Source organism: Nuphar pumila, chromosome 5, assembly GCF_984573655.1.
Source record: "Nuphar pumila chromosome 5, dmNupPumi1.hap1.1, whole genome shotgun sequence".
Lineage (NCBI taxonomy): Eukaryota > Viridiplantae > Streptophyta > Magnoliopsida > Nymphaeales > Nymphaeaceae > Nuphar > Nuphar pumila.
In genome coordinates this window covers 134,414,692-134,430,850 of record NC_143253.1, presented here as the reverse complement: position 1 = coordinate 134,430,850, position 16,159 = coordinate 134,414,692, and the positions used below count along the sequence as shown (strand labels likewise).

At 37.3% G+C, this 16,159-nt stretch overlaps 1 protein-coding gene across 2 annotated transcripts in view; it reads left to right on the top strand.

The window, feature by feature from the left end:
• The window catches only part of LOC149838857 (protein SABRE-like), a 112,695-nt gene that overhangs the window by 69,631 nt on the left and 26,905 nt on the right, over positions 1-16,159 (top strand). For both annotated transcript variants that reach the window (XM_090006845.1, XM_090006844.1), the window contains exons 14-16: positions 9,562-9,817; positions 10,947-11,171; positions 12,228-12,367. In XM_090006845.1, the coding sequence (XP_089862971.1) occupies positions 9,562-9,817; positions 10,947-11,171; positions 12,228-12,367 (621 nt within the window). The remainder of the gene's footprint in view (positions 1-9,561; positions 9,818-10,946; positions 11,172-12,227; positions 12,368-16,159) is intronic.

The following is a 16,159-nucleotide window of genomic DNA, read 5'->3' as shown; positions in this document are numbered from 1 at the left end:
AGAGATGTACCATTGGTTGTGAAAACATTTGATACACTTGAGTTGGTATGACATTCTGATAAAACATTTTGATTGAGGGTGATATGAAATGAAGCACTAGAGTCAAGAAGCCAAGGCATTTTACTGGGATCAGAGAAGGAAGAAACCGTGACTCCAGTCGATGCTCCATTTGAAGAAGATACTCCTCTAAGAAGAGGTTGAAGAATCTTCATAAGTTGTGACATAGATATAGGTGCATTATGAGATTTGTTCAAATCATTCGATTCTTGAGACGAACCAACCAAAGCCACCTTCTTTTCTTCTTTTTTTCTAAATGTAGGATATTGAGGTTTGGTATATCCCGACTCATGACAATTATAACAAATAATCTTTTTCTTGTCATATTCATTGACTTGTTTCCAATAAGGTTTCTAAAACAAAGTCGTCTTCATTTTTCGAAGGATGTCTTCTTAGCTTATTCTCCTCTATATTCAATTCTTCAAGAGTGTCAATAATAGAAGAAATTTTTCCTCTATGAAGAGGCACGGATTTGGTGCTTTCAAACTTCTGTCTCAAACCATTTATAAATTGATAAAAATGTTCTGCATTAAATTGCTTTTGTCGGAGCTTTATATCTTCCAGACAATGCCACTTAGGCTAAAGAATAAATAATTATTTTCAAAGTTCGAACAATTCATTGTAGTATTCCCTAATACTTTTGTCCTTTTGAGTCATTATTCGAACTTTGTTTTGCAAATTGCACACATGCAATATCTTTAAGGAAATACATATTTTTAAGGTATTCTCATTTCTTGTTGGCATGCTCAAACTTTGTGAGACTAAAGCACTTTTTAATATCTATGTTATTTATTAACCAAGACATAATCTTGGCGTGCCCCATTCTCCACTCTTTCTACTTTTTTTCATAAGTGACTAGTGCCTTAGCTTTCTCACCATATGTAAGAGGCACTTCTTTTTCATTTTTTATCTTTGTGAGAACTAATTTAGGCTTTGGATTGGAATCATCAACTAATCCCATAATCCCTTTTCCCATATGCGGTGCTTCATTATTAAATACCACATTACAAAATGTGTATAATTGAGTTTCATGGGTATGATGGTGACTTTCTCATTGTTATCCATTCTTACAAAAAGAGAGAAAGAGATGAGAGAAGAGAGAAGAGAATAGATGAGAAAAGAAAGAGAACTAGCACAAGCACACCACTACGAATTAACACGAATACACCACCACTATCACCCGAGTCAACAAGCCACACATGCACAATTCTTAAAACACTTGATTCACCAAAAGATCTTTCTTTCTTCCTTGGGCATGGAAAACGAGGCACCAAGCAATCTTCAAGAGTCAAGAGCAACTAAGGCTCCGATACCATGTAAAGAAACAAGAAACTTCTAATCACACTCAATATGCTTACCAAAAATTCAAAAGAACACGCACAATAAGTGTCCATAAAAGGGCACACTCAATACCAAACCCACACAAGGGGTATTCACAAGAGGGCTAAAAAACAAATATTGTTTTATTCATCACTATGCAAGAAACATACCTTACAAGAGGGGGTTCAACCCCTATATATATATACATGAGAAAAGAAGAAGAAGAGAAGACTCAATAGAGTTGTTGAAGCAACTCCAATGGCTCTATTTGTAGCCATTGGACTAGCTCCAACGGCTCTACAACTAGTTAACACCTTGTTGACTAGTTAGAGCTCTAGTTCATTTTGAACTAGAGTAAAATACAAAAAGAATAAATAAAAAGAATAAAAAATAAATATAATATATATATATATATGTACAATTTTAACAATTTTCATATTTTTTCGTATGTTAAGTGCTAATATTGTGATTTCCAAACTATCAGCAATATGTGTAGCTTTATCTCCTAGACCATCTTGGACTCCTTTTAAAAACCATACTTGCATGTAGTTTTTGCTTAATCCAAACATGTAAATGTATTTATCATCACTTATTCACTAAAAATCATGCTTTAGATCAAATCATTAACAAGAACTCTTGATTTTTAGCTAATCAAGCTTTTTGTGTATATGAACCATTGATTTTTTGTTGAGCTAACAACACATCTAAACATAAAACATGTTTTAACTAATGTGTGTTTTCTACTAAATAAAGCATAGAGATCACATCTATGAGTTTAGGTTAAGCAAAAAAAGACATGCAAGTATCTTTTTTAAAGGGGTCTGAGAATGTTCCCTTGCGACTTACATTGTACAGTTGCGCTTAGAGTTTGTTTTGCTTTTGTTGAGTCTGCTATAAGCTACCCGGTTTAGGTGAATCAATACCCCGAAGGGGCAGCCCGTATACTTGAACTGTAATCGCTTGCGGGCAAAATTGTGAATGAAGTAAATGCGTTGAGCTTTCTTTTGTTCACCCTCGTTGTGATTGCTTCTTGTGATTGCAATTTCTCTCCCTCTATTCTCTCTTGCTCTCTTGCACTTTGATTACAAGCTTCCGCGACCAAAAAACGAGCTGACAAGTAGGCTTGCGGCGGTGAGGAGGGACCGTCGCGCCGCGCTGGCCCATTGAAGAGAATAGGCCCGTGACAAGTGGTACCAGAGCCCGTTCTCGTGCTGGGGAAGGGACTCCGGAGTCGGTGTCGACAAACACGCCGACAGGCTGCGATTTGTGAGCAAGACATCGTGACGCCTTATCAAAACTTGCGCAACACCAAAGGCAAGGCAATTGTCGAAGCTGAGGATAGGTTCACCTCAGAGCCAAGAAGAGTTGGTTGCAACTGTTAATAAGCTGGTGGAAGATGTGACTTCGCATGAGGAAGCAATTTCACGCGCATGTGAATCATTCAGTAGACTAAATGATGTGGTGGCGAGCCTGCAAGAGCAGGTAAACTTACTAATGGGGCAGGTCACTTTGTTGACGACTACAGTGGCCGACTTACAGACTGAAGTAGGGAAGCTTCAGTTGAAAAACCGTACGTTACAGCAGACAGTGACCTTAAATGGTGAAAATGGTGAGAGACCATCAAGGATTGATATGCCAAGACTCGCGAAATTCAATGGTTTTCGTGATAGCAAGGCCATTGAGAACTTCTTGTTCCAAGTAGAAGACTACTTGGATATCCAAAATGTGATCATTGAGGATCTGAGGATTAAGGTCGCAACAACTTTACTTGATGGAGATGCTATCGCTTGGTGGTGGCGGAAGCATAGTGACATGGAGAGGAGCCAATGCGTGATAGACACCTTTGACAACTTCAAAATAAAATTGTGCAACTATTTCATGCCAAGAAACGCGCAGATGCACGCGTACCGGATGGTTCGTGAGCTCAAACACTCTGGTTCGTTGCAAGACTATGTCAGAATGTTCTAGAAGCTTATGTTGGAGATACCTAACATACCAGAAGACGAAAAGCTCAACGGGTTCATTGTGGGACTTCAGCCATGGGCACAGTCTGAAGTGCAAAGGAGCAACCCCCGTATTTTAGAAGATGCATATGTGGCGGCCGAGCTTTTAGTTGACACTCAGCGCAAGCCTTTCACTCCATCAACCAAAGTCGGGAAGAAGCCTGACCACAGAGGCAAGAAGGACGAGCGGCGCGATGATAAAGGTGAGACGTTTACACGCCATCAATCTGAAAAGAAACAGAACTTCACAAAGCATAACAAAGCAACAAGGGTGCGATTGTGACATGCTGGTTCTGTGGCGATAGACATATTGCCAGGCAGTGCCCAAAGCGCCTCGTGAAAGACGATGGGCAAGCCAATGCTGCACATGAAGAATGCAACGACACTGAATGCAGTGACACTGAGACAATACAACCAAGGATGGGGTCATGCGATCGATTAACGTAGCTAGAAATTGCGCAGCTAAGAACATATAAGTCAGTAAGGAACTTATGTACTTGAAAGTCATTATGAATGAAAAGTCTACTTCAGTAATGATAGACTCCGGGGTCACACACAACTTTGTCTCGCGGAAAGAGGCATAACGGTTGGGCTTGATGCCTGGGCCAAAGCAGAGCATCATCAAAACGGTAAACTCTGAGGCCAAGCTCATCCTTGGTGAAGCAAGAGATGTGGCTATTCAAGTAGAAAGTTGGGTCGATAAAGCCAACTTTTCTGTGGTGCCCCTGGATAATTTAAAGGTGATTTTGGGTATGGAGTTTCTGCGAAGCCAGAATGTTCTGATGCTGCCAAAGTTTAACTTGTTGACGATCTTGGAGTCAGACCTATCCCACACAATGCAGTGCCTTACGCAGAAAGGCAAGTCTTCAGTGCTATCGACAATGCAATTGAAGAAGGGTGTCAAGCATGGAGAGCAGACATTCTTAGTTTCAGTGCACGCAGAAGAAGGAAAGGTAAAAGCAGTAGTGCCGTCGACCCTAGCCCCACTATTGGAGGAGTTTCGGGGAGTGATGCATCCGGAATTGCCGAAGCGCCTTTCGCCAAGACGTGAGGTTGACCACAAGATTAAGTTGATTCCAGGAGTGAAGCCTCCCGCAATGGTTCCATACCATATGAGGCCAACTGAGCTGAAGGAGTTGCGCATACAACTAGACGAGATGTTGGATGCATGTATTGTTCGTCCATCGAAAGCCCCATTTGGCGCCCCCGTCTTTTTTCAGATAAAACATGATGGCTCCAAACGGTTATGTGTGGATTACCGTGCTTTGAATAAGGTCACGGAAAAGAATAAGTACCCATTGGCCCTAATAACAGACTTGTTCGATCAGTTGGGCAGTGCTCGAGTCTTTTCAAAGCTAGACTTGAGATCGGGTTATTGGCAGATGAGGATTGAGCCGAAGACAACTTGTGTCACCCGCTATGATGCTTACGAGTTCTTAGTAATGTCATTCGGGTTGACGAATGCTTCAGCTACGTTCACGACCCTAATGAATCAGATTTTTTACCCGTATTTAGACAAGTTCATGGTAGTTTACTTGGATGACATCGTGATCTACAACAGCAACATAAAGGAACATGTCGGGCACTTGCGAACAGTGTTTTAGGGACAAACCAGAAGGCTGCAGGTCTCCTTGAGCCTCTACCAATTTCAAAACGTCCTTGGGATATCATATATGGACTTTATTGTTAGTCTGCCAAAGGTAGATGGCCTTAGTTCGATCCTAGTTGTAGAAGATCGTTTTTCAAAGTATGTCACCTTCATCCTAGCTTCGAGGGAGTGCCCTGCAGAGTTGTTCGTAAAGTATGTGGTGAAGCATTGGGGCATACCAAAGAGCATTGTGAGCGATCATGGTGCTTGCTTCACGGGCAAGTTTTGGCGTGAAGTATTTCGGCTGCTTGGCTCTGATTTGCTATCTCAGAAAAATTGGGTGAAGCTCCTTGACGTGGCACAATTTTGTTATAATCTGCAGAAGAATGAGTCTTCAGGCCACAACCCGTTTGAGATAGCCACGGGGCAACAACCACTGACCTCGCACACTCTTGCCACACAAGAAAAGGGAAGGCCTTCTTTCGCCTATCAGTTTGTTCGCGACTGGCACGAGCAAAATGAGTTGGCGAAGACATTCTTACACAAGGCGACAAAGAGAATGAAGAAGTGGACAGACAAACATCGTCGGCTCGCAGGGTTCCAAGTTAGGGACCAAGTGTTGATGAAGCTATATCCTGGTCGCACAGACATCTTCCGTGGGCGGCACCGCGGACTGCTCAGGAAGTATGAAGGACCCTTCACCATCATAAAGAAAGTGGACAAGCTGGCATACAAGCTGGAGTTGCCCCCAGACTTCAAAGTGCACCCGATGTTCCACGTGTGCAACCTCAAGCAGTTCCATCCAGATGATGGAGACCTAGAATGCAGTGTGCCACATCGCGCTCCTATCATGCAGAGGGCCCCGACAACACAACAGGCCGAAAAGCACCTCAGTCAGATCCTTCGCCACAAGGTCAACTACTTGGGTGAAGTGAAGAAATACTTGGTGTAGTGGGAGGAAACAACGAAACCAACATGGGAGCCTGTATTCCGAATGAACAGTCGCTACCCGACTGAAGTCAGGGCTTACCACGAAACAGATGGCGTCGAGGACAGCGCATGATTTGAAGGGGGAACATGTTCCCTTGCGACTTACATTGTATAGTTGCGCTTAGAGTCTGTTTTGTTTTTGTTGAGTCTGATGTAAGCTGCTCGGTTCAGGTGAATCAATACCCCGAAGGAGTAGCCCGTATACTTGAACTGTAATCGCCTGCGGGCAAAATTGTGAACGAAGTAAATGCGTTGAGCTTTATTTTGTTTACCCTCGTTGTGATTGCTTCTTGTGATTGCAATTTCTCTCCCTCTATTCTCTCTTGCACTCTGATTACAAGCTTCCGCCACCGGCAAACGAGCTGACAAGTAGGCTTGCGGCGGTGAGGAGGGACCGTCGCGCCGCGCTGGCCCATTGAAGGAAATAGGTCCATCACAGAGAAGGATGGTTTGAAAACTACACATTACTCTCTCTCTCTCTCTCTATATATATATATATATGATATGCAGATAATTATAAACTTAAAATTCTTAACCTAGGAAGCACTACTTTTATCTTAAATGCAAATTCTTGACCAATTCTAAATAATTAAGAATAATTTTTTTAATAATAATCTAACTTAAAAGTTGAAATATATTTGTAATAAATGATGAATTTTAAAAGAAAATACACAATAATACTAATTATACGATCATGATCATAAAAATAAATAGATAAAATTGAGGGCATGGTGTTGATTGTGTCCATCATAAGCTTTGCTTGTGTCCATGAAGTGTTGAGGTCCACTGGTGTGTTTGATATCATGTTGTGCCAAGGTAGGATGCACATGCTAAGTAAAGTGTCCATGTGACATAGGTGCACGCAAGTCACTCTCTCTCTCTATATATATATATGTATGTATATCGTAGTCATTGATATCTCTGATATTTTGAAAATATCGTGATATTTTTTTTATTTTAAGGTCAGCAGTTTCACGAGATTTTCAAAATATTTCTAGAACATAAAATATTGTGATATTATCACAATATGTTTCTGAATTTTTCAGAAAAATCCTTTTTTTTTTATATATTTGAAGTATTTTTTTAAAATTTTTTGTTTCTTTTATATTTCACAAACTTTTTATAATTGTCGCTTTATATTTTTGCAAGAAAAATGCTATAGAATCTATTATTTCTTATCTTGTTTATTATTCTTTGTATTTTTTAAAAATTTAAAATTTCCAATATTTTTCCAAGAAAATTAACTTTTTGAAAAAAAATCCCAAGAAAAACTTGCCTAGAAATTGCCGAGAACGATAATGGTGTTTATGATATATATATATATATATATATATATATATATATATAATGGACACATCTCTCTTTCTCTCTATGTGTGTCTGTGTAGAGTGTCCTATTAAGAAAAGTACAGAACTATTGAAGTAGAAGCCACCTCCTTTTCATATTTATTTTCTTTTTGTAAATCAGATCCTGTGGATGAATACATCCGCATGGGGGTTTTAGTAGGAAATCGGTTTTGAATCATGTGATTGTGATGTAAACAGGTTTTTCAAGGGCTTCAAGAATCAACATCATGCAATGTACCAAAACTTCATCTCAAATAGTTGTGTACTTATATTGGAAAAACGCAATCCAAGATTTGATCAACAGCAATTAAAGCATGTTGAACACATCTATGTTGTCAGATTAAGTAATTAGTGTAAGGAGATATGCGGAAATACAAAGAGTGCTATAAGCACTTACAATGTCCACCAATGGACAGACAAAAGAGATAATAGCCAAGTCCACAAAGGGACAACACAACACAAAATATAAATGTCTCTTTATTGAAAGAGAGGGAGCTCTCAAGAATGAGAAAATACAAAGGGGTTCACCCCTATTTATACAAATAAAATGAGAGAAGGGGGAGGCCACATGGCCTCAAAAGGATAGCCACAAAGGGGGCTCCCATGGAGTCGTTGGGAGCCCCCAACGGTCACAATTGTGACCGTTGGGGGCCCCAATGACTCAATGGTGGGGCCCCTTAAGTGGGTAAAAAAGAAGGAAAAAAAAGAGGAGAAAAACAAGTACCCCTATCGGGTATACGCGAAATGACTAAAATACCCCTACCAGGTATGATGAAATATATATATATATATATATATATATATATATATATATATATGTATATATATATATAAGTACCCCTATCGGGTACATGTGAAATGACTAAAATACCGCTATCGGGTATGATGGAATATATATATATATATATATATATATATATATATATATATATATATATATATATATATATATATATATTGATTACATGTATTTTAACAATTAGAACTTGCACATGAGTTTTAGCTCAGTAGTTCTGTACCTTCATTATAGCAACCTCTATTATCACAAGTTGCTGTTATTCTAGAACACCAAAACAGAATTAACCATATTGTTGTCACTAAATTCAGCAGTCATACTTTATGCTTATGATCCCAAAGTAGGCAGCTACCAAATCACTCAAACATGTTGATAAAAAGCTACCAATCCAAGAGCAAACAGTGACACAATCAAATCCCTCAACAATGTCAATGATGGATCTCAAATATTTCAAGAAACTTCACAAAAAACAGGCTGTTGCCCTTCAATACCACAAAAATTCTTCACAATTCCAAAATACAACCCCAATCAGTATTAAACTACTTCCATATCATATTCTTTACCCAAAAACTACCCAACAAATCCAAGTGCCCAAACTAAAACAGCAGAAGGAAAATCTTGCCCTATTTTCAGGAGATAAACCTAAAAATAAAAAATCATAATTGTCTCTATATTTGCCCAAATCAGAAGGAATTTGTCTCTAGTGTTGTTTCAGATGCTTTACCAACAGAAAAGACCCAAAAGCAAAACTTCATGATTACTGTAGCAGCACTCACGTGATGTTACTGCAGCAATGTCGTAGCAACGATACTGTAATGGTTTGCGCTATTTTTCCTTCTTACAAGCCTTAAATCTCTCATATTTGCTTTCTTTAATACCATATCGATTGGCTGCAATATGAGGGAAACACACACACACACACACACACACATACTAGGGCGGAGGGCAAAACTCAGAAGTCTTATTGAGGAAGAAGATATGGACAAGAGTCAACCCTCTTTATCTGGGCTACATAACATAATAACAATGTCCAGAATACCCCTACATGGAATAAAAAACTACAGTATAACACTCATTAGCAATGTACAATATAATGCATAGACAAATGCAGTATTACCAATTATATCCCTAAGGCATGACCGACATACTATTTTCACACGTTTCTCAATGATGGCTTCCTGCCCTATCTTCTACCTTGGTTGGTTTTCTCCATTTTGATAGTCAGAAATCAGAATTAAGATGTATGATAATTGCTATTGCTATTCCCTTCTTTATGGGTAGTAACTCATGTATGCATGGAAAGATCTTCTTTAGGATGCTACACTTAGGTATTTTGAAATTTAATATTATATATTAAGATTCTTTCTTCTCTGCTATTTTTATACCTATAAATGGATAGTCTTTTTAATAGTCTCAGGGTGAGCACATTTAATTTTATTTTAACTTCTCTTTGATATTTAGGCCTCGTAAAAGCAGTCTTCCATATACTGATGATGAGGACGAAGATGAGAGTGAAGAGGCAGATGAGGTAGTTCCTGATGGTGTTGAAGAGGTAGAACTTGCAAGAATTGATCTCGAAAAGGCAGAAAGAGAGCGAAAGCTACTTCTTGATGACATTAAGATGCTGTCTGTATCTTGTGATGCCTTGGGACAGGCATGTATGCCTCCAGATAAGAATGGTGACGTGTGGATGATTACTGGTGAAAAGGCCTTACTTGTGAGTTGGTCCTGGATGGGTAGCTTCTACATTTTCAAAGGGATGCATTATTTACATTTATATGCCTGATTGCTAGAAGCTAATGAGCAAAACATAAAACTTTTTTACTTTATTGATTTTACAAATTTGGAGGAGTTGGTTATACTCACTGAGTTTTGGCTGTTTTTATATTCATATTTTGGCAGTATTCTTTTTTTACTTAAATAGTGCTTACGGCATTTACAATCTGCATTGTTACATAAAACATGGTACACTAATTATTGTTTCTGTTTCCTCTTTTTACTTTTTTCTCTTTATTGCTTTTACATATTCAGAGCATTGATAGGCATCACTATGCTAAATATAAGCTCTTTCTTTTGGGGCCTTATGTACATCACCTTGGGTTAGAGTGTTGCACGGCTATAACTCTCACTATCACAACTTGTATGGCTTTTTATATTTTCTGAAATTTGCATTTTTCTTTCTGCATCAATTTTCAGCAGATTGAACTACATCTGCTTACTATCCCAATTCAACCTTCTTTGCCATGTTAGATCTTTGATATTTTCTGATAGGATTCTCGACCTTATTCTCATGTTGGCCCTTTTTGTGTTTCTCACGATATCTGCATAGGTTAGCTCATTTGAGCTTCATTCCTTTAAGGATTCCATGAATGTTTGTATGCACTTGCAAGTGAGGCTATAAAATCACTTTCTTATTTCATATATGTGCATTTTTTTCCTTATGTTGTTTGTCAATGTTAGTGTCCATTTGCTTTGATGTTATGTATGGGTTGCATTTGCCATCTTTTAGTGGATCTTATCTATTTCTTCATTTCAATAATGATGAATTGCACCCAGCTTTTATTTGTAGTTCCTAGTTCTGACGGAACACTGTGGATACTCTATGAATATATGGATTTGAGATCCTCTCCTTTTTGAGCTCTTTTATGGGCCGTTCTGCTTTTGATAGAATGTCCAATCATTAGTTCCTTTTCTTAGCAAGTCATGAATAAGATCTCAAAGGACTTTATTTGATTGGCTACCTATGGTCTTTTTAGGTGATAACCTCTATGTTTTCATTGCAACAAGCTTTTTGATATTAAATTGCCTTACAAGTTATAATTCTCAGATTTAATTTACGTGTTTAGGTACATGGGTTGAAGAAAGAATTAGTAAACAGAAAGAAGGATAGGAAAGCGGCATCTGCATCACTAAGGCTAGCTTTACAAAAAGCTGCTCAGCTGCGGTTAATGGAAAAGGAGAAAAACAAAAGCCCCTCTTATGCGATGCGTATATCTTTGAGAATTAGCAAAGTAGTCTGGAGCATGCTAGCAGATGGTAAAGCTTTTGCTGAAGCAGAGATTAATAATATGGTACGTATCTATAGTCTTATTGCAAGGCAACAAAATTCTCAATTTAGCATCTTGAGAGATGATTGTTGTCTTGTACAATTGGACTAAATTGTCATTCAGCTTTAAGCTTCAACTCTATCTGTAATACCGTATATTCAAGTATTCAGGTGGTAAAATCTTTGTTCACATGCATGATGGAATAACTCATGCTCTGAATAATTTATAAGATGTTCTACTTACAGGCCATGCGAAGAAGAAACTTTTAAGACCATTTAAATCTACACATTCTTATGTATGCATTGATGAAATCATCATGATTTTGTAGCATCTGAACTGCATCTCCTGCATGCATCATTTGAATGCTAACCATGTGTTGACTGGAGTTGATTGTTCACAAAGTCGATGTGCTATCAAGTAGTGAATATTAAGGCTGGATTGATGAACTTAATTTAGAGAAAAATGTTGGATCTTATCTCTGCTTTTGTCTTGATAGGCTGGGCTAGGAAACAATTCCATATGGGATTTAAATCTGAGAAACCCTGGCAAAAATAGCGTCTTATGTTTCTAGTTCCTTTTGAAGCTTTTTGTTGTTTTAACTTGTCCTTATCTTTTGCGTGCACACAAGCACAGTAGAATTTCTGTTCAATGACCTCTGATGTTGTATTTTTGTCTTATGAGATTTTTAGTAATCACTCTAAGTGTTCCCAATGTGATGTTTTGCATTTTGTGGCATTAAGCATTTGGTTTTATGCCAGTACTGTTGCTGCTGCTGCTACTACTACTAATAATGATAGTACTAGTGGTGGTAGTAGTAAAAACAAAGATAATAATGGATTAATGAATTCTGCAAGTAACATAAATGTCCATATTGTCTCGATATTAAATTCATTTGTTCTTATTCATGAAACACAGCATTGGAATATTGTTTTGGTTAACCATAGATTGCTTTAATTAAGTTTGTGTATGATTGATATGTTGTTTTTTCAGAAATTTTGGTTTCATATAGTTTTTGTAATGCTGTTGCTATTGTTATCCTCTTCTTTTTGGCATCTTAGTTTTTCCTTTCTATGTTTGCAGAGCTATGATTTTGATCGTGATTATAAAGATGTTGGTGTAGCACTGTTTGCAACAAAGTCTTTTATTGTGAGGAACTGCTTGCCAAATGCTAAATCTGATACGATATTGTCTCCATGGAATCCTCCACCTGAATGGGGAAAGTAAGTGATGTTTTATACTTGTTTTCCTCTTTTTATTTCATGAACCAAGGATAGATATTCTGGGGGAGGGAACTTAGGCAACTCTACATGTGACAGAAGACAGCTGTCAGGAAATTAGGTTTTTTATGGATGACATTTTTCAAAAGTTCATTTTTGTATTATTCAGTTGGAGGAATCTAGCTTTAATGAGTTTTTTCTGCGTTTTTATAAGCTTAAATTGATGTTTGAATGACAGTTCAATAGTCATTTTTCTGTGTTTGGATTGCCTGGATCTTATAATCTACTTATTGAATTATTTTAGTTTGACTGCAGATACAAGTGAACACACATCAACATCATCTGTCAAATATTCATAATTGTTAACTACCATCATCATAATCATCTTCATCAACAAAAACAATTATAATCGATAGGAACAACAATATCAAGAAAGCTGTCATGTTTATCATCATAAAGACCACCACCACCACCAAGAAGAAGAAGAAGAAGAAGAAGAAGAAGAAGAAGAAGAAGAAGAAGAAGAAGAAGAAGAAGAAGAAGAAGAAGAAGAAGAAGAAGAAGAAGAGAAGAAGAAGAAGAAGAAGAAGAAGAAGAAGAAGAAGAAGAAGAAGAAGAAGAAGAAGAAGAAGAAGAAGAAGAAGAAGAAGAGAAGAAGAAGAAGAAGAAGAAGAAGAAGAAGAAGAAGAAGAAGAAGAAGAAGAAGAAGAAGAAGAGAAGAAGAAGAAGAAGAAGAAGAAGAAGAAGAAGAGAAGAAGAAGAAGAAGAAGAAGAAGAAGAAGAAGAAGAAGAAGAAGAAGAAGAAGAAGAAGAAGAAGAAGAAGAAGAAGAAGAAGAAGAAGAAGAAGAAGAAGAAGAAGAAGAAGAAGAAGAAGAAGAAGAAGAAGAAGAGAAGAAGAAGAAGAAGAAGAAGAAAGAAGAGAAGAAGAAGAAAGAAGAAGAAGAAGAAGAAGAAGAAGAAGAAGAAGAAGAAGAAGAAGAAGAAGAAGAAGAAGAAGAAGAAGAAGAAGAAGAAGAAGAAGAAGAAGAAGAAGAAGAAGAAGAAGAAGAAGAAGAAGAAGAAGAAGAAAGAAGAAGAAAAGAAGAAGAAGATAAGAAGAAGAAGAAGAAAGAAGAAGAAGAAGAAGAAGAAGAAGAAGAAGAAGAAGAAGAAGAAGAAGAAGAAGAAGAAGAAGAGAAAGAAGAAGAAGAAGAAAGAAGAAGAAGAAGAAGAAGAAGAAGAAGAAGAAGAAGAAGAAGAAGAAGAAGAAGAAGAGAAGAAGAAGAAGAAGAAGAAAGAAGAAGAAGAAGAAGAAGAAGAAGAAGAAGAAGTAAGAAGAAGAAGAAGAAAGAAGAAGAAGAAGAAGAAGAAGAAGAAGACATCATTGTCATTCGTGGTGACCACCACCACCAATAACCACGATTATTATCATTATCACAATTATCAGAACCATGCCTCACAATGATCACCTCCACCACCATCAGAAACATGATCATCATCTCTTTTAACTTCAATCATCACTGTCATCATTAACCACCATCACCAATCATCCTTATCATTATGATCACCATAGTCATTAATATCACACACACATATATAGGGGCTGAGAGAGAGAGAGAGGGGGGGGGGGGGGGCGTTCTGCTAATTCAGATGTGCATTGGTGTCCACCTACTCATGACAGTCCTATTAGATTAATTGGAGGGTCAAAACGTCCTCCCTCTCTCTCTCCCACCCCATCATGGACGGATTGCAACTTTCAGTATCTGGAAATGACTAGCGGGTCCTTCCGCTCATCCTATTCTTTCTTGCAAGCCTACATTGTTGCCACTGTTCTCTCTCTCTCACACTCACACACACACTTGCTTTATATGTGCATGCCTGTATTAACCAGAAAATTATAGATTCGTGCTTTATCAGCTCAATGCATCTAGCATGGCTGGTTTATTAGGAAAAGACACTTTGCATTGAGTTGATTTGATGTAAAAAACTGAATTTTTTATCATGAAGTTTTTGTGACATTGTGGACCCTCGATTTTGGAGGCTCTGAAGAAACCACTTCGCACATCATAATCATACAATGTGCAGGTCTTGGTCCACAAATATTTGTAAAAATATTAAGAAACTAGTGGGGCTATGTCACAGGGACTCTCCAACTAGGTGCCGCACCCACGTCGCACCCACACCCGCACCCGATGCGGTCAACCTGACCCTGGGTGCAGTCAACGCACCCAGGGTTATTTATGTCCAACTTTTGGACTTTATATATATATATATATATATAATTTTTTATATTTTTGCCGCACCCGCACCCATGTGACATAGTAGTGGGGTCTACTAGAGAGTACGAGATGCACACACATATACCACTCAACTTGCAATAATTGTATCATACAGTAAAATATGTCATAATTGTCATATTATCCCCCCCCCCCCCCCCTGCCCCCCACATCATCTCAACAACCTCTGCTTCATAAATTAAGTACTGTATTGGTCCATATTGTGTAGTATTGTGACATAGGGCTGAATTTCCTTCAAAAGTTTTTCTCTAACAATTTCTTTTTTTAAACAATTTCATACATTTTTAGGCTCCATTCAGATTTTAGTAGTGACATATTCACTCTATTAAAGCAAAAAATAAAAAATAAAAAATAACCTTTTTCACCCACTAAGTGCTTGTCATGTCATTAAAACTGTTGTTGTAATTGGTGAAAACGGCCAATAAGGAACTTTGTTCTTTTCTTTTTGTTAGTTGATGGGTTGCACTTCATTTTCATTAGAACTTGTTATAATTTGTGTTTAAATGATTAGTCATAATTTTGTGTTCCGTTTTTACTTTTTGTTGAATTTTCTGGTTATCTTCATAAAATATATGAAGTATATGTACACAAATTATGGTTATCTGTATGCTTGATGCCACATATGTTTTTTAACTTTTTATTTTTATATTCATTTTTTTTTTGTTTCATAATTCTTTTTACTTGATGATTTTTTTCTTTGTTTCTTTTTTTTTTCTCAATTCTATGAATTTCAAATTTTAATTTTTTTTTTTATTTCTTAATATATGTAACATGCAATTTTACCAAGCCTCCTTACCATGTTGACATAGTGCCAGAGGGGTACTGGTGCTGCATACTTTCAGACAAGGATCAGCTGAGTTTGACATAATTTAACCCATTTCCGTTTATGATCCACCCTATCTGTTGTCAATGCACATGATTAAGTTTGTCCATTGTAAAACTGTATATATATATTGATTATTAGATAACTCTATTTTTTGACATGCTTTAGGCTTTTAGTTCATAGTTGATAATCTATAACTTCATATCTACAGCACCTTGTGAAGTGTAACATAATTTTGCATATGTATACATACACACACGTGTGTGTGTGTATAGGGCCACTAGAATATGAGAACTTTGGTGTGAACCAGGATTTTCATGGAGTTTTTGTTTTTTTTCATAAATCTGACTATATGGATGTGATTTACATGCTTTGTTTTATAAGGACAAGCTCTTGTATCATCTGATCCTGATGTATAAGCAAGTTTTTTAGGGCTTGAAAATCAATGGCTCAGAATTTCTCTAAATATTCAAGCATCTAAAAATTGTGTTTTTTCATTGTAAAAACACGACCCAACAGGTGATTCTTAGCAAATGGACCATGCTGAACACATCTATAGGGTTGGATTAGCAAAAATAGTGTTGGAAAAGCCTACTTCACACTAAAGTTCTCACATTTCCAGTTCTCATATTCTAGTGGTCCTATATATGTATGGCATGTACGTATAAAAGTATGTATGTATGTTTGCATGTATA